At 53.6% G+C, this 18,363-nt stretch overlaps 2 protein-coding genes across 10 annotated transcripts; one reads left to right on the forward strand and one right to left on the reverse strand.

The window, feature by feature from the left end:
* Positions 1 to 3,626: 3,626 nt before the first annotated feature.
* On the forward strand, positions 3,627 to 11,006 carry ATXN7L3 (ataxin 7 like 3). 7 transcript variants are annotated; one of them, XM_064270289.1, is made up of 13 exons: positions 3,627 to 3,683; positions 5,022 to 5,132; positions 5,433 to 5,565; positions 5,761 to 5,932; positions 6,115 to 6,212; positions 6,400 to 6,422; positions 6,726 to 6,792; positions 6,943 to 7,028; positions 7,361 to 7,429; positions 7,701 to 7,744; positions 8,011 to 8,082; positions 8,173 to 8,330; positions 8,434 to 11,006. In XM_064270289.1, the coding sequence occupies exons 2-13, from the start codon at positions 5,082 to 5,084 to the stop codon at positions 8,580 to 8,582; spliced, it is 1,122 nt and encodes a 373-aa protein (XP_064126359.1). In that variant the 5' UTR covers positions 3,627 to 3,683; positions 5,022 to 5,081; the 3' UTR covers positions 8,583 to 11,006. The 7 variants fall into 7 exon arrangements, with proteins under 7 accessions (XP_064126359.1, XP_064126360.1, XP_010592812.1 ...); XM_064270290.1 differs by lacking the exon at positions 3,627 to 3,683 and adding an exon at positions 5,244 to 5,340 and having other exon boundaries at positions 3,819 to 5,132; XM_010594510.3 differs by lacking the exon at positions 3,627 to 3,683 and adding an exon at positions 3,821 to 4,598.
* Positions 11,007 to 11,088: 82 nt separating this feature from the next.
* Positions 11,089 to 15,153, reverse strand: TMUB2 (transmembrane and ubiquitin like domain containing 2). Of its 3 annotated transcripts, XM_023553742.2 has the most exons (4): positions 15,015 to 15,153; positions 14,386 to 14,510; positions 12,596 to 13,162; positions 11,089 to 12,342 (listed from the first exon to the last, which is right to left on the reverse strand). In XM_023553742.2, exons 2-4 carry the CDS (start codon positions 14,418 to 14,420, stop codon positions 11,976 to 11,978), a joined length of 969 nt encoding a protein of 322 aa, XP_023409510.1. In that variant the 5' UTR covers positions 14,421 to 14,510; positions 15,015 to 15,153; the 3' UTR covers positions 11,089 to 11,975. The 3 variants fall into 3 exon arrangements, with proteins under 3 accessions (XP_023409510.1, XP_010592813.1, XP_003414332.1); XM_010594511.3 differs by lacking the exon at positions 14,386 to 14,510 and having other exon boundaries at positions 15,015 to 15,152; XM_003414284.4 differs by lacking the exon at positions 15,015 to 15,153 and having other exon boundaries at positions 14,386 to 15,008.
* Between the last annotated feature and the right edge of the window lie 3,210 nt (positions 15,154 to 18,363).

An 18,363-nucleotide genomic window follows, 5' to 3' on the forward strand; every position in this document is an offset into this window, starting at 1 on the left:
TCAGCCTTCCATGCCTCAGACCCAACACACTCTCTTCCACAGCCAGCATACATGCTGTTCCCTTTGCCTGGAATATTCTTCATCACCTCTCTGCCTGATTAATTCAGGGCTCTACTTCTTCACATGTTATCAGGAAGGGTCAGTCCCTGGAGAAGGACATCACGCTTGGTAGAGCGTCAGCAAAAAAGAGACTCTTAATGAGATGGACTGACACAGTGAATGGACTTAACCACAGCAATGATCGTGAGGATGGTGCAGGACCAGGTAGTGTTTCGTTCTATTGTACATAGGGTACGTAGCTGCTGAACCAAGACAACAACTTCAGTGGGACCTTCCCTGATCCCCTTGACTAAAAAGTTCTCCATGTCATGTTTCCTTAGCAGCCTGGGTGCCTTCACACTCAGGCTTGTTTGTTCCATGTTAGGCTTTGCTGAGCCGTAAGCTCCACAAGGATGAGATCTATGTGTCTCTCTTGGTCATGCTGTAACCTCAAAGTCTCAACCAGAGCCAACGTGCGGCTCAGTCTTTAGTGTTTATTGTCTGATGCTAACTGTGGAGACCAGACACATGCCCAAAAAGGTCACTACCACAGAGCAGCCCAGGTCGAGGGCGGAATGAATAATATAGTCCAGTTATAGAGAAGTTTGGTGTGAGAATGGCCATGAGTGGGGATGTGAGAAAGGATTTAGGTAAACAGGCAGGAATCAGGGAAGCTTCCTGGGGAGGTGCATAATCCTTAGGATAGGACATAGGGGGCACATGTAGGGACTAAGAAACAGAGGAACATCACTGGAGTAGAGAATTCCTGAAGGGGAGGATGGGAAACACAACTAGAAAGGTAAGTTGAGGCCACCCTGTGGAGGTTCCAGAAGCCCTGACTTCACTCCTTTGCTCCAGACCGAAGTTCAACCACCTTTTGAGATTCTCCACTAGCTGGTCCCACAGTAAGCCCAACATGACCCAAATTGAACTTGTCATCCTTCTGTACCCTAGTATCTACTCCTTGGAATTTCCCATCCTGGTTAAAAGAGGTTTTAGGGCCTCCCTGTTCTTTACCCCACATACTTCAATCACAAAAACCTATTGCTTCTAAGCTATTCTCCATTACCACAGCCAGAGTGATACACTTAAAGTGCAAATCTGGTCAAATGCCCATGGGGCTGAAACCAACAAACTCCTCAGCACACCGCAAGTCTTGTGTGATCTGGCCTGCTCATCTCCAGCTACTCCCCCACCCACTCCAATGTACCAGCCAGTCCCCGACCTGATCCATACTTTTGAAACTTGCTATTTGGAATGCCTAGTGTCTTCTTAGGAGCCCTAGTAGTACAGTGGTGGAGCACTCAGTTGCTAATTCAAAGGTCAGCAGTTCAAAACCACCACCTGCTCTGCAGGGGGAAAGATGTGGCGGTCTGTACCTGTAAAGATTTACAGCCTTGGAAACCCTGTAGGGCAGCTCTACTCTGTCCTACAGGGTCGCTGTAAGTTGGAATGACCTGATAGTACCCAAGAGCCTTCTTGGCTTGCCTTTAACCGTTTCAATGAGCCAGCTCAATCATCTCCCCAGCACAATCATCTTGCCTTCCCTGACCAACACTACTCTTAAATCACTATCTCTTCTGGCCACTTCTGTACCCTGTGTGTACCCCTCTTCTTATCACACCATTTTGCAATTATTTTTTTTATAGGTCTACCTACAAGGCTGTGAACTTCTTGGGAAATACAACTGTCTTATTTCATCTTTGTATCCCAGCACCTGGTGCACGGTGGTAAGTTAAGATTTACTGAGCACTTACTCTGAGCCGGAGCCCTGGTGGCACGGTGGTTAAGAGTTTGGCTGCTAACCAAAGGGTCAGCCGCTCCTTGGAAATCCTATGGGGCAGTTCCACTCTGTCCTGTAGGGTGGCTGAGTCGGAATCCACTAGACCGCAACAGATTTTACACTGACCTAGGAATTTCACAGGTACGACTTTAGTCCTCACAACAAACTAATGAGATAGGTACTAGGTATTATCACATGCTCTGACAAAGAAGGAAGGTCTGGCACAGAAAGAGAACTGCCCAAGTCCACACACTAAAGGCAGATGTAAATTCAGATCTGACTCCTGGTCTTAACTATCTGGGAATAAATGTTTGCTTAAGACTAAAGAGCCAATGGTGCTCCCAAATAATGTGATTTAAAACTTTCTTCCCTTAATCTTATCTCCCCAGGAGAGAGGACTGTCAGACACCGGCTCCAGACACAGAGTAACGGAGATGGAAGCGCCACCCTACACATCTACTGCAGCTGTGAAGGGCCCTTTCGTCCAGGAGGTAAAGGGGGACTGTGAGATGCCCGGACAGCGGACTTGGACACGCCCAGGGGAGTAGCACTGGGTGGGAGGATTGGTCTGGCCAGTGCCAGGCCGAGTGAGAGGTGGGGGTCCAGCGTGGGTTCCGGGAGCAGGAAAGGCGAGCAGGTGTGGGATCTAAATTAGGATGAGGGCAGGGAGGCGCTCCGCTCAGAAGGGCTCAGCTCGGCCCCCGCCCTCCGCGGAGGACCCTAATCTCGGCTGCTTGTAGAGTCGCAGGCCTAGGTAGAGCTGCCCAGAAACGGAGAGCGGAGGCTCGGACGACCCCGCTTCAGTCTCCTGGGTTTCCTGCCCTGAGGCCCTAATGCGTTCCACTTTAACTTCGGCCCCTTCAGAGTAGTGGCTGCACGCTTCAGGGTAAACGCCGGCGAGGGGAAAGGGCCGGGAGCCCCGAGGAAAGGGCGGGGAATCCTGGGCCGGAAGGCGTCCCAGGCTCGGCTGGGAGCCGGCGCTCTCTTTCGACGCCACCCGCTGCCCCCGCCCCCGAGCCGGCCGGGACGGCACAACGTCTCCGCCTCCAGCGCACCGCGCACCTCACCTTGAACGCCGCTCCACCCACTGCCATCCTATTGGGCCGCCGGGGCCAAGGCGACATGACGATTGGCCGGACGGCCAGCGAAGGCCCCGCCCCTCTCCCCGCCCCCCTCCCCGTCCGCCGGTACTTTGGACGGCGGCGTGGCGCCCCTCCTCCCCGCCCGGTCCCCGCCCCCTGGAGCAAATGCTGCCGAGCTGCGGCCGCGGGGCAGATGCACGCGCTCGGGCCCTTCTAGCAGGCGCGAGCAGCCGCTGGGCGCGCGAAAGCGAAAGAAGGAAGAGGAAGGGAGGGCGGGGGCGGGGTGTTGAGGAGGGGCGGGAGGAGGAAGAGGAGGAGGTTGGAGCGCGCTCGCGCTTGGCCTCGCGCCCGCGCGGAGGGAGGGGGAGAGGGGCGCGCGCGCGCACGTTCGCGTTCTCGCTCGCTCCATCCATCCATCCTCCGGTCGCGGCACGCGCGCGCGCTCCGGGCTCGCGCCGCACCCCCCGCCCGGGAGAGGCGGGCTGGAGTGGGGGGCGGGGGGAGGGGCGCGCGGACGGCGCGCGGACTGCGCGCGGGCGGGGTGAGGTGAGGAGGAGGAGGCGGCGACGGGACGAGAAGGGAGGGGAAGGGGCCATGGCCGCCCGGTGAGGCGGCGAGGCGGGGGGGCAGCCCGACCCCCCGGCCCCGGGCCCTGGGCCCCGGGGAGAGGCGAGGACGGACCGACGGACATGGGGCTCCGGAGCAGCCGCCGCCGCCGCCGCCGCCGGAGGACGCGGCCCTGAGAGGCCGCCGGGCCCCGGCGCGGCCCCCCGGGCGGGGTGAGTACGGGACGGAGACGGGGACGGGGGAGGGGCCTGCGGGGGGCGGGGCCCGAGGCGGGGCTTGGGCCCCCTCCCCCCAGGTCTGGGTCAGCGCCCCTTCCCCTCCCCCCGGGCCGACGCGGAAACGCCCGGCTTCCCGGCCCGGCCCGGGCCCCCTGCTTTCCCCCTGTCTGGGTCCCCCTTGGGCGGGGCAGGGCCAGCCGGGGAGGGGGCGCGGGGCCTTTGTTAGGGAGCCAGGCCCCAGCCCCCCGGACAATAGAGACACCCTCCCGGACTCCCTCCCCGGCCGGCCGGAGCTGTCGGCGGGCAGGGAAGGAGAGGGGCCGGGACGCGTCCCACTCTGCCTACTCTCTGGGGGTCGGGCTGTCCCGGACCGGCGCTGGCCTCCGGCGGCTCGGCTCTCCTCCCCCCAGTCGGTATGATGCAGCAGCAGTGCCGCAGGGACGGGGGAAGAGCCGAGGCCCGGCCTCCTATCCTCCCCAGTGCCCCTGGCTCATTTGTCAATCCCCACCCCACTCTAGGCCGGCAGCTCCTCAAACTCGTACCCTCCGCTGAGAGGGGCCCCGGACTCGGGGCGTTGTTTCTGAATCCTTTGGTGGGGGTTCCTGGACTTTGAGGCTCTTAGAGAGACTTCCGGGCTGGTCCTGAGGGAGGGAGGGTGGTTATCTAAAAGAAGAACAGGTAAGGGGAGTGCCCACTCCTGGCATGCCATCCCACCGGGCCACCCCCCTCTTGCTCACAGTGGTTAGAAATGCCCCTTAGCACTGGGCTTCTGTGGGCTCTGTTCCCCTCCCTTAGTGGTAGGCTTATTTTAAGAGAAGGCAGAGTGGGGTGAAGGTTGTAGGGGCCTAGGACCATTTCTACTTCTGGTAGCAGTACCCCCCCAAGTGGACATCCCGGCTGAAAGCAGAGGTGACTCTGAGGAGAGCCTTTAGGGAAGGGGGGGTGTATTTAGGAGTCTGTGCAGTTCTTTGCCACACCCTGTGGGTTTGCTTTGAGGCCTTAGAGTTCCTTCTCCTCCCCCTGCTGCATTGCACCATGGGTATCAAAGAGGGGTTTGAGTTTTGGGGACCTGGGGTGAGCTGCTGCCTCCTATAGAGCTAGATCTGATTGGCAGTAGATAAAGAGTCCAGAGCCTAAGCTCAGGCCTGGGAAGGACTAGGCCACCTTTGGGTTTCCAAGCCCTGGAGGACCATCCAGAATTAGTGAGCCTGGGCCTTGGGGTAGGAGAGACCCTGGTGCCAGGATTAAGCTATGGGCTTAGGTGGGAGGGGAGGTGGCAGTCTTCAGAGGTACCTTGGACTCATACCAACGCCCACCCCCCCATGTGTACAGCCGTGTTGCCGCCCGCTGTGCTATGAACAGTCAGAGTGCCGTCTCCACAAGAGTTTACAAATGAAAATGGAGGAAATGTCTTTGTCTGGCCTGGATAACAGCAAACTAGAGGTGAGGGCTCCCCCACGTGTGCCTCTAGTTCTTTCTCTTGATGTCTCTACGTCGCTATATCTGGCATCCACACCAAAGAGGAATTTGGGTAGTCAGCTTTGTTTCTTAAAGGGAATAGTCAGCCGAAAAGGCCCAAGGATCCGGGAAGAAGAAAGAACACAAAGTCAAGATGGGGAAAATGGCAAAGAAAGGATTATTTTTGGCCAGGGTGAGGTGGCAGGAGATTTAGTTGGTGAGAGTCACGACTAGTCCAGGGGGCTGTGACTCTTGTGACCGTGGATGTTCTCCCCTGGGACCCAGGCCATCGCTCAGGAGATATATGCGGACCTGGTCGAGGATTCTTGTTTGGGATTCTGCTTTGAGGTACACCGGGCTGTCAAGTGTGGCTACTTCTTCCTGGATGACACGGACCCTGAGAGCATGAAGGATTTTGGTGAGCTTCCGGGTCAAAGGAGAGCAGTCTAGCTTTGCCCTGGGAGTGCTCGAGCTTCCTTCTCCCGATGCTGCTGCACTAGATGTACACCCCGGAGCTGAGGCGGGGCATTTGAAGAGGCCTTAAGGCCACGGGTGGGGATAAGAGGGGAGGGTACCCTGCCCACCCTGATCGCTACGCCTCTCCTGTCCCCAGAGATTGTGGACCAGCCGGGATTGGACATCTTTGGACAGGTTTTCAACCAGTGGAAGAGCAAGGAGTGTGTTTGCCCCAATTGTAGCCGCAGCATTGCTGCCTCCCGCTTTGCTCCCCATCTGGAGAAGTGCCTGGGAATGGGTCGGAACAGCAGCCGCATCGCCAACCGCCGGTGAGGGTCACTTTCCCTACTCGAACCACAGTTGCTCCCCTTGTGCAGCCTGCACTATGATGTCGTTCTCAGCATTTGTAGGCTACAGAGGGTGGTTTGTACTCGGTCCTACATGCTCTACTCTACCTCTGAAAGCGAGGGCAGAGGGGCCTTGACTCTTTTCCCTTCCCTACTCTTGGCAGGATTGCCAATAGCAACAATATGAACAAGTCTGAGAGTGACCAAGAGGATAACGATGACATCAATGACAACGACTGGTCCTATGGCTCGGAGAAGAAAGGTGTTTGGGGATGTGGGGAATCTTGGTGGCTTTGAGGGGGATGTGGACAGGCAGTGATTGGGTATACGGCGGCAGTAGGTTTTTGTCTTGAATAATGGGGGGAAGAGTGAATTTTGCACTTTTCTTTATGTAGTCTTAGACTGGAAGCTGAAAATAACGGTATTCTTTATCATTTTGTTCTGTACAGCCAAGAAGAGAAAATCAGACAAGGTGAGAGCTGGGGCAAACATGAGGGAAATTTGGGCGAAGGACAGATACCCTCCCCTTTGGGCAGGGAGTCCTCTCAAGGGTATCTTGACTCAAGTCTAAGGTCACTGGGGGCCTTTCTGGGTTCGGGAGGAGGGTGTCTGTAGTGGGCAGGAGGGCAGCAGAGGCCTCGGGGAAGCGGAAGGGAATATGGGTAGGTGGGTCTTACTGGGGAGGAAGAGTAAGAATTTGAGGATGTTTCTTTGTCAAATCTTTTTTCCTTCCCTGGGTTCTCGGCTTCCCCTTATCGTTACCCTTTCCCCAAAGCTATGGTATCTCCCATTCCAGAACCCCAATTCCCCTCGAAGATCCAAGTCTTTAAAACACAAAAATGGTAAGTGGGCTAGAAAAACGGGAGTGCTTCAAGCTGTATCTTCTGGGACTCATTGCTGGGGGGTGGAGGTGGGGGCCTGGAGGAACAAGGGTATTGAGGGAGGGCCTATGATCCTTCTGTCACCCCCACTTCCTCTCTGGTTATTTTCAGGGTTCTCTGTCTGTACCTCTGCATCAAACACCCTTCCCCTTCTTTTTTCTTCTTCAGGGGAACTTAGCAATTCGGATCCTTTTAAGGTGAGTAGAGGCTGCCCCTCTTAGGCTCCCTTTCATTCTCTTTGTTGGAAGTTGATTGAGATTTGGGCAATTGGGGAAGCGAGCTATTTGTTAGGGAATCAGAATGCTGACAGTTAGAAGCACTAGTTGGATGATTTAAGCCTTATATATTTATGTTCTTCACGGGCCCACCCCCCACCCATATGCAGGTAGGGTGGAAGGATTTACTTGAAAAACTTCTAGGCAGTCCTAAAGACTTCTCATTTAGAAAGGAATGAAAGAGAGAGACTGATTCTCCACTCCCACCCCTATTTTGTCTGCCCGTCTAACCTACGTCTCTGGTTCTCTCTCAGTATAACAACTCAACTGGGATCAGCTATGAGACCCTGGGGCCAGAGGAGCTGCGAAGCCTGCTCACCACGGTGAGGGTCCAGGGAAGGGGAGGCCCTTGGAAGTGGGCTGGAGCCCCAGATAATGGTCAAGGCCCTCGAGGAGGCGGGTGACAGCAGTCAGGACCATAGTGTTCCCTCTTTGGAATTAGGTTTCCTGGCCAATAGTGGTCTGGGACCATCTGCTCTGGACACCTGGGGGCCATTTCTGCTTGTGCAATCTAGCATTTGTACAGAAGGGAATATCTAGTTTCTAGAGTAGGTTCCGCCTCATCCCTCCTTTCAGCTTATATTCCTCTTCCAGCAATGTGGGGTGATTTCTGAACACACCAAGAAGATGTGCACAAGGTGAGCACAGAACCTAGAAAGGGGGCCAGGGGGCCCTCTGCACACTCACCCTGGGCATGTGCTGGGAGTCCCCCTGGACTTGAGCAGTGGGACTCCCTCTCCCCCTCCCCTCCTCTTCCAGTTAGGTCTCAGGCCACAATCTAGGGGCTCATCATACATCCCTTCCCTGCAGCCATTCCTTCTGCTTCTCCCGAGGGGAAGGACTGCACCTGAGTTCCTCAGGTATTCCCCCACTTGCCAAGGTCTGACCATTCTCTCCTCTCCAGGTCCCTACGCTGTCCCCAGCACACAGATGAGCAGCGGAGAGCTGTGCGGATTTATTTCCTCGGGTCCTCAGCGTAAGTGACCCTCCAAGAAGGGCTGGGGGTTGTGGGTTTGGAGGCTGATCAGGATCTCTGAAGCCATTCTTTGGCTTCTCCCATTTTTAGCGTCCTTCCAGAGGTCGAGAGCTCGCTGGATAACGACAGCTTTGACATGACGGACAGCCAGGCCCTGATCAGCCGGCTTCAGTGGGATGGCTCCTCTGACCTCTCACCCTCTGATTCGGGCTCCTCCAAGACGAGTGAGAATCAGGGATGGGGTCTAGGTATGTGAGACAGCTGGGCCTCTGACAGAAGGGGCAGGGGCACCCCTTTTTCTGCCACAGCCCTGTCCTCTGACGCTCATCTCTTATTTCTCTTTATCTTCAGGTACCAACAGCTCTGAGTCACGGAAGACCAAGAAAAAGAAATCCCATCTGAGCCTGGTAGGGACTGCCTCCAGCCTGGGCTCGAACAAGAAAAAGAAGCCAAAGCCACCGGCACCCCCAACGCCCAGCATCTATGATGACATCAACTGACTTGGGTGCAAGGGATAGCCTTTGGCTGAGCAGAGCCCTCTCTCCCAACCCCCACCCAGGTGGCAGAGCCTGGCAAATGGACGGCTGCTGGGGGTTTGGGCATGGGAAGCTTGGTGGGCCAGGCAGGCAGAGGATCCAATTATGCACCCCTGGGGGGTGGCAGGGTCCTCTGCAACGGAGCACGAACCCTCGGCGTACAGGACTCAGACCTGGACATATTATGCCTTGGACATAAGTTTGGTGGGGAGACAGCTTTCCTATTTATTCTGTGAGTTACTGGATGTCCAGCCAGGCCAGGGGCCTGGCTTGGGCACTGTGCCAGGGCACTGCCTGCCCCCCACCCCAGGAACTGGACTACGCCCTGCCGAGGGGCATTGTGGCTGCCCGGGAGGCTGTGGGTTGGAAGCTGAGCCTGGAGGGGGCTTCCCCCAGCTGCCCTCAGCAATGTGAATGGGTCCGGTGCTTGGAGCTGAGGGGCAGGGCTGGGCCGTGTCCTGTCTGTGTGCAGAATCCTATCAGATGCCCCCATTCCTAGGGGTAGGCAGGCACAGAGTGCTGTCTGCTGAGGTAGGCGTCCAGAACTGCCGCCACCTTCCCTGCCCCTTACAGGGGCAGCCCTTTCCCCTCAGTCCCCATGGGCCTCCTTGGCAGCCGGAGCTGTCCTTGTGCCTCTGCAGCTTCAAGGAATGGGAAAGGGGAGGGTAGGAAGAGGGAGCTGTGTATCAAAATTACTCCCCACCCTACCTTTCTCCCCTGCCCCAGGGCTGGTGAGGAGTGGGGCCCCAAGGTGAGAGGGAACGGTGCTGCTTTATTTGAAATGTTTTCTTACCTCATTCCCTGCCCCAGGAAGGGGCCCAGCCTCGCCCTCCTGGGGTGGCCCCATGTTCCTCCTGCCTACCCTGCCCTATTGCCCTACTGGGGCAGCCCAAGTTCCCAGCTGCTGCTTGCTACCCCCTCTTCCACCTTGATCAGCTTCAGTTCCTCTCTCTATGCTCCTGCCTCTGAAGTCTGCCCTCTTTCCCCTTCCCTTGGCCGCTTTTAAGTTATTTATTCTGTACTCGTGGTTCGGGGCTCTGAGGAAATCCTGACCTTGTGCCTCCCCCCTTTGCTTAGGAGTAGGGTGGGAAGAGAGGGTATTCTCTGTGCTCTGGGTTGTTAGTGGAGGAAGGGGTGTCATGCCTAGGTATTGCTCCTCTGTGGGGCTCTCATGCCAGTGTGCCCACCTGCCTGGTCTACATCCTGAGATTTACTGTCCCACCTCCAGTGGGCACTGCCACTTCAGGAGCCAAGCTATAGGACAGTAGTCTGGGCTGGGAGCAGAGCTGACTGACAGGGATGGAGTTAGTGACCCTGAGCCATGTTCGCTGGCACTCGCTGGAAATGTCCCCTGCCCCTCCTCCCAGGAGGAGCCATTCTAGTACCCAGGACTGGTTGGACTAGAGAGTTAAGGGAACAACAGAGATAGGGCCCTAATACGCTGTCTGGAACCCCATTTTCCCCCCTGGGGTTGTTCTGATTGTGGCTGATGCCTGGTTACAAATTGGTTTTTAACCCCAGAATTGTGATTATTTTTTAAAACGCCAAGCAAATTTTAGCAGGAGTTAGGGTACATCCTGGGGCCTGGGCTCCCCTGCTTTTGACCCTTCATAACCTTCTCCCTCTAAGGGGAAGCCAGAGGGAAAGGAGGATCTCAGCAAGCCTCCAGCCTGCTTCCAAAGGAAGTCTTGGGAGTAGGTTGAAGGTGAAGGGAGGAAGGCCACAGGCCACTCTCCCTTCTGAGAGGCAGCTGCAGCTCAGGCCCTAATATACCCTTTCCCCTCTGGCCTCTCCCTTTCCCCCTTCTGGCTGGAGGAGGGAGAAGTGGGAAGTAGTTTGGGAACTGGTTTGTCCACATCAACTTCCCCATTGTTCCTTGGTCCGCCCTCAGGGCAGAGCCCCCTGCCCAGGCTGGGTAAGAGATGGGCTTGGTCCAGCAGGGACCCTGAGGGAACCCCCTTTCCTTTTGGGGAGAGCGCCCCCCTACCATGTAGTTGAACTGGGGCTAGGAGCTCCCCACTCCCCTCTTAACAGCAGGCTGTGTGGGTTTCAATGCCCATCCTTCCCACCCCCCGGCTAGGTGTCGTCCACCCTGTATCCTATCATGTGTCTAAGTGTGTGTGGGGGGGTTCTGTACTGATTTCCATGGCCGGTGGCTTTTCCTTCCATGCATCACTCCCCCCCGCATGCCCAGGGGCCACCCGCCTGGCATTACCGCATGCTGGGGTCATTGGGGGAGGGGGGGTGGGGCTCACACTGTCCTGTGGTCTTGAGAATTTTATTTTTGCATATGTAATCCATCCTGTACAGGTAGCTAACTTTGTAAACGCTGTGTATTCCCCCGCCCCCATGGCTGCTGGTGTAAATAAACTGCATCTCCCGTTGGTAGCCCGGCCTACCCACCCTCATTACCATGTTGCTGGGGGGAGAGCAAAGCCATTTTCTTACTGTCACAGACAGAGGCTCCACAGCCACAGAACGGAACTTTATTCAACCACAGACACTGACCCTCCATCCAAGAGCCCCAGAGGCAAGGGCCTGGGGCCCAGTGCTCCATATGGAGCTCGTCCTTGGAGCTGGGCAGGGTAGGACACTGGCTGAGGGCCAGTGCTGTCTTGCTTACAGCCTTAGGCCTAGGGTAGCAGCAGCTGTGGCCTGGCCTCTCCCAATGCTGGGGGCTTGGCTCTGTGCCCCAACCCCCTTCCTGACTGGGCTCTTTAAAGGACTATTAAAAAAAAAAAAAAAAAAGCAAGCAAAATGCTTTAAGAAAAAGGGAGAACACTGGAAACTGTCCAGAACATGGAGAACACCCTATTCCTGCTATAAGGGTGGAAGAAGGTGGGGGTAGCTAGGTGCCTACAGGGAAAGCTGGCACAATCTTCATTCCTGCCTGTGTCATTTTAGTCTCAAAAGATCGATAGTCACTAAGTAATTGAAGGATACTCCAGGCTCCCTACAGAAGTATTCTGGAGCCATGCAGAGCTGCCCTGGCAGGTGGCCCTGGGGGCTGGGGAGCAGACATGCAGGACACCAGGGAAAGCCAGGGCCACAGCTGGGAGGGAATCCTCAGAGCCCAGCCTCCCCACTGAGCTGGGCCACCAGCTCTGAACTGCTTTAAGATCCTAAAAAGTGAGGGAAGGTGTCATCCTCATTTCTACCTGAGTTGTGCTTGCACAGAGGGGATACTTGTACCCTCGTGGACATGAAGAGGCACCACACCTGCCTCCTGTGTCCTATGGAGGGGGCACCCACATCGTTTCCACCCCCCACTCCCAGGCCCTCGGGACCAGCTCTGGCCAGGAAAGGGGGGAGGCCATAGAGGAGGAAGACCATGCCTTTCATTTTCTCCCTATGTCCTTATCGTCCATACATCCCAAATACTAGGAAGCTGAAGAAGACAGTGACTCCCACAAGGGAGACAGTGGCAGGTGCTGTGAAGAACTGGCGGTAATTGATACGGAAGTACCAGACCACACCCAACAGCACCACAAACACAGGCACCATGAGACTGCCCACATTGACGCCGAGGCTGGGTGGCTCACTAGTGGAGGAGGCAGCCAGGGAGGCTGAGGGGCCCGGAACAGCTGACCCTGGGGGTGAGCGGTGGCAGTGAATCACACAGTTGTCGGTAATGTTCAGAGAACGCAGTGTACGGGCTGGGTCCTGCAGCAAGCGGCCCTGGTAGATCAGTTTCATCTGGCTCTCTTGTCCAGGGAAGTATTTGCTATGAGGATGACAGAGAGAGGAGGAAAGACAGAGGGCGAGGAATGAGAAGGCCAACTAGCCTGGACCAACAAAGCAGGGCAGTGGGGGAAAACTGAAGAGTAGATTTCCAAGGCAGTACCCCACCCACCCTTGGTAGAAGCTGGACCTGACACTTCCCTGCTGCTCCTACATCTATACCAGCTTCGTCAGAGGTGACCAAGGGTTGGGGGACAAGGTACAACCAACGGCTTCCTGCTTTCCAGTCCACTCACCTCTTCAGAGCACCCACAGTATCCTCTGGCCTGGCCACAGCCAGCTCCTCAGTGTCATTAAGGAATTTGAGCCGCACATTGATGAGGCTGGGGCTGTGAGGGAGGCAGGTGCTATCCTCAGATCTCAGGAGGCCCTCTGGGCTGCTGCTCTCTGGGCCCGCTTGTCTTTTGGGCAGGCCTTGAATGTCCAGCAGATGCTCGAGGCTGGGCTCAACACCACCCCCAGCTTCAGGCTCCCCTGTGGAGTCTCCTCCACCTTCAACAGCCTCTTCAGCCTTCTCATCATTACCCTCTGATGGATGAGGGAGTTCAGTTGGCTCTGGGGTGCCTTGGCCTGCCATCAGGTGGTCCACATGCGCCAGGCGAAGGACAGATGTGTCGCCTGCTGACACAATAGTGCCCAAGAGCTGGTTGTTACTGCTGTCTGCTACATAGGTAGAAAGCCAAGCTAGGACCAAGGCTAGAATCAGTACCACCACACCTGCCACCACCGTCACCTCATTACCCACACCCTCAATGAGAGTGATGTCAGAGAGCTCCATGGTCTGGCTGCTGACTGGGTCCACACTGCAGGAACAAAGGGGGACAACATCAGTGGGGTCTACGGGGTTGCAACCAGGTTTCTAGTTTGTTTAGATTCTAACTGACCCAGCCCTGAAGGAAAACGGGAGTTGTGTCCTGTAGAAGGGGAGACTCCCAACCTAAAGCTAAGGTCTTACGCTTTGCCTCTATTATGAAACGCCAGCTTTCAGATTCCACACCCATCCTCTCTCACATCCCAACCCCCCAACAAGCATGGACAGTCAGGAAAACCTCACAGCCTTGTTGCTGCGGCTGCTACTGTTTGTTGCTTTTTTGGTGAGTAGGAGAAAACATTTATTTCTTGGAGCCCTGAGTTTCTCTAGGATTTCTATCACTTGCACAAACAAATAGGCCCCCTGAACAGCCTCCACGGTGGCTTCAGAAAGACCCAAAAGGCTGGAGTATTTTATTTTGCAGCCTTGTTGGAGGCACGGTGCAGCCACCCTTGCAAGGTTGTCTCATTTGAACCCTATCTCATTCATGGTCACAGAGCCAAAGAAAATTAACCTATCACCGAAAGCAGAGTCAGACCACTGGAAGAAACAACTCTGTAGAGGTCATCAGCAGACATTATGTCTGCCTCCTCTGAAACTCTTCTGGCAAGCCTGGAGGAGCCAAACAGGATGGACACCAGAAATGCCACCCTCCTGGGTCACCATGGGCTCACAACTACAAAAACCACTACTCAAGTAGAACTACTCAAGCTCTCACAATCCATATCTCAATCTACCTTCTTGTACTGTGAAGGCTCTCCCTTGGCACGTTCTTAGCAAGGCAGGAAGGATCTTAGCTTGCTCCTTGGAGTACCTACTCTTTCCCTTGGAGAATGTTCTGCTTTCACAGCTGTCCCTAAGCAAATCCAGCCTAGTAATTATCATTACCAGACTATTCTCACAGCACCTACAAAACGTCACTATACTTATCTACCTGTCCATCTCTCTTCACTAGATTCCTGGAAGACAAGGATGACATGTATTTCCTCTTTGTACCATACTGCCCAGCATAATGCCATAGTAATTGCTCAAGAAATATTTGTGGAACAAATCAACATCTGAATAGTTTCCAAACCCTTTAGCACATCGGTCCTGGAGTCAGAAAAAACTAATTAAACTCCTAGTCTTGTCTCTTACTAGCTACGTAACCTTGAACAACTTTCTTAGAGTCTTGGCCTCTTCATCAATAAAATGGGGTTAAAAAATAGTACCTACCTCATAAGGTTATTCTGAAGATAACGTGAAATCATCGAAGCAAAATACTTAGCACAGTGCTTGGCACATCGCAGTTGTTCAATAAATAAATAGTAGCAATTACTTATCACTCCCACAAATAAACCCTGATGGTAAACAGGTTAGTGTCATTAACCCCGATTTTTAGAAAAGGGAACTGCTGCGAAGAGAGGCGAAAACAACTGGCACAGACACAGTACAATTTCGGGCGGAAGGGCCGGGCAGGACCCCACTTCTCCCGCCTCAGAGGCCTTTGCTCTCTCCGCAGCCTGTGAGCGGCCCTGACCGCGAAGTGAGGAGGGGACCCAGGCCTTTTTCTGCGGCGACGGCTCCGCGTTTGGGTGGCCCTATTCCAGCGGCGTTACAGAGGGGTCCGTGAGGCCACCCGGGCCGAAGTGCTGTCCGGTCCCAGCAACTAAGCCCAAGGCCAGCTCTTCCAGCGAGTGAGGGGTATAGTAGGATCAGGTGAGGGGGGTTACAAACCATTCACACCCCTCAAGCTTCAGGGGCGGGGCTGGTGGGTTGGGGCGGGGCTTGAGGACGCGGGGTGTCATGGGAAATTAAAGGGGCTTAGATCGATACCTGGCCTGGGTGGGGAAGGAGGTCCTCACCTGAAACGGCCAGACTGTTTTGACTTCGCCAGGACGGCTCCTGGACTCGCCTTTCCTTAGGGGCCGGACAGGGGCCGGGGGAGGGGCTGATAATCACCGATTCTGTCCAGGGTCCGGTCTTCCGGCTTATCCCGGAAGCTGTCAGAACCAGAGACAGGAAGTCCCGCCTTCACGCCGTGCACTAATGACGCAAAGATACGTAAGGCGGGTTGACGTAAACGTATTCTTTAAAAGGGACAGGTTTCTCAGCGGAAGGAGGGACGGAGTCGTTGTTGGCGGGATCTTGGCCCTCCCTGGGCGGGACCACGCCTGGTGGGCGGTGCCTTAGGGGCCCAGCGGTGAGAGGCGTGGCCAGGAGGGGAGGAGTGAGTTGGGGTAGGTGTTTGGGAAAGGGGCGAGGCTTCGCTCCGGGAAGGCTGCGCCGCTGACGCTGCGGGGCCGAGCGGGAGCAATCATTCTTTCCTCCCAGCCTTGCTCTTCCAGCCTTGCTTTTCCGGCCTTGCTCCCAGCCTCCCGGACTGATTGTGTCTATTACTCCTCTGCAAAGCGCACTGAGCTCCAGGTTAGCAGGATCTGTAGGGACTGGTTTCTCTGACCTCCAGAGAGCTGAGTACAGGGCTAGTAGAGGAGACGAACAAGGAGACAGTGCAGCCAAAATTCAGTGCTCCAAGAGTGCGGCCCCAGGTAGTATTTGGAAAAAAAAAACCAAACCCAGGTAGTATAGGACCGTGATAATTAGGCGGGAAAGCATTTCAAGAAACGGTTTTGACGAGGGCAGTAACGCCTCAGCCCCCGCTCGGGTCCCGCAAGGCATAGATTCAGCACAGACTTAGTGCAGAGGGAGAACGGGAGCCCCAAAAAGACAGGGAAAGAAAGTTTAGCTTCCAAAAACTTACTCAGATTTTTGCAATTAAAAAAATTCCTGAAAACATACCGGGATTTGATTTTGTTTTCTGGTGAGCTTTTGATTTAAGTAAAAATGCAGATGGGGCAAACATGTAAGTGAACAACCCATGGTTTTCACCAATTGAACATACTGGTGGAACCAGCACCCAGATTAAGAAATCGAAAATTACCCCAGAAGCTCCCTTCCTGTCCTCTTCCAGCCAGTAACCTCCGCTGAATAACCACTGTTTTGATTTCTGTCACCAGAGATTAATTTTCTCTCTTTTTGTATTTTTTATAAATGGAATCACACAATGTATTCTCTTTGGTCTGGCTTCTTTTGATTAACAGTATGTTTGTGAGAGGAAAGGTACTGTTTTAGTTCCAGCATACGTTATGAGTGCTGAGGTTTAGTGTTTTTATTTGAAGAACATGGGAAGGGGGCAGGACATCATAGTCCAGTTAAACAGAATTTTAAAGAATGAGTAGAGATTTACCAAGCAGAGTTCCAGAGAGGACAGCAGATCCAAAGACTCTCAATAAATATTTATTGAGTGCATAAATAAGCCACTGAGTTGAACCACTGTTAATGTTTTTGTATAATAATAGCCACCATGTGTATTATGAGCTTACTGTTATCTCATGGTGCCCCATGAGGTAGCTATTATTATACCCATTTACAGTACAGAAACTGTCTAAATTCCACAGTTAGTAGTATAGCTAAAGTCACCCAGATCTGTCTTTTTTGTGCGTATGTATGTACGTATGGTGGCCCAGCGGTTAAGCACCCAACTGCTAACCTAAACTTTAACGGTTTTAACCCACCTAGTAGCCCCGTGGGGAGAGAGACCCAGCAGTCTCTCAGATAGTTGTCCTGTCGAGTCGATTCTGACTCGTAGGGAACCTACAGGACAGAGGGGACTGTCCCGTAGGGTTTCATAGGCTGTCATCTTTACAGGAGCAGGTCACCAGGTCTTTTCTCCTGAGGAGTGGCTGGTGGGTTCAGGCCATTGACCCTTCAGTTAGCAGCTGAGTGCTTAACCACTGCACCACCACTTCCTATGGGGCAGTTCTGCTGTGTCGCATGGGGTCAGTGTAAGTTGAAATTGACTGGACAGCACCTAATAACATGGTAGATGATATTTGATCCCTTACTTGAAAAAAATGTATTAACTAGATACCATGAACCTTTCCCCATGTCATTGAATATTTTTATAACATTGTAACGTAGTTTTAAACAGCCACCTAACAGTATGTGTTACCTTCCAAATCGTACCTAGGTTTTTTGTTTGTGTAATCTTGTTTGGATGGACATTTAGAATGTTTTCAGTACTTTGTTTTTCAGCAGTGCTTTGATGAACATGTTTTTAGACAGACCTGTTTTTTGTTGTGTATACATCCATGATTCTTTCCCTAGGAAAAATTCCTGAAACTGGAAATATTGGGTCAAAGGATGTTCACATTTTTTAAGGTTTCTGATTTATGATGCCAAATTGACCTCCAGAAAAGTTGTACCTATTTCCATTCCCACCAGCAGTGTGAGTGTCACCTGTAAGAGTGTTTTCCTTTCCACAAAACAATAGGTAGAGGCTAGATGGGAACAGGCTAGGTGGAGGAAGTTTTGAGAGATGAGAGAATCCTGAAAATGTTTATATGCCAAAAGAAAGAAGCAGAGAAGAGACAACTTCATGATAAAGGCAAATTGAGAAGGAATAATTGACTGAGTAGGATGCCCTGGAGATGGGAAGGGCAGAGCAGGTAGCTGGGCTTGCCCAGGACTGAAGGTGAGACAGCCTGCTTCTCCTCTACTCCAGGTATCTGACCAACCCATTTAGGGTTAGGTACACACGCTTTGTGTTCCTTAAGCTGCATAAACTGACTTCTGCTTTAATATTTATCTTACTACATTGTCGTTTTGCTGTCTTAGTGAATTCCTTGAGAGCTGAAACTTTATTCCTGTATCCCCTAAATCTATCCCAGTGCATGCATGCAGCAGGTACTTGATAAAGATTTACTGAAGAAATGTTGGTTGGATTCAGATAAGTTGTTGGGGGGGAGGGGGTTGAGAGTTCTCTTATCTGCTGGTTTTAAAATAGTCATGACAGATTCGTGAAATGGATTGAAGGGAACAAGGAAGGCTTGGCTAGGGTTGGAGATGGATTTGGAATGCTCAGCAGCTGGGATGAAGGGTTGGAGAAGGTGGATGTGGAGTCTGACAAGGGCTTCAGCTTTGCTGAGTGTGTCCAGTAAAAGGACAAGATGCAGTGGAGTTCAAGGCATTTTGAAAGAGCGGCTTTCAGGAGTGAGTTTTGAGGGTGGAGGGATTACAAGAGAAAAGGGACTATATCACTACCCAACTCTGGTCTCATTTAAAGGTAATAATAATAACTAAAACCAGACAACCCAGTGTATTTTAATGGATCGTAACTCCCTGGACATTTTTCATGATATAGTTTATGCGATG

Source organism: Loxodonta africana, chromosome 18, assembly GCF_030014295.1.
Source record: "Loxodonta africana isolate mLoxAfr1 chromosome 18, mLoxAfr1.hap2, whole genome shotgun sequence".
In the NCBI taxonomy this organism is placed as follows: Eukaryota; Metazoa; Chordata; class Mammalia; order Proboscidea; family Elephantidae; genus Loxodonta; species Loxodonta africana.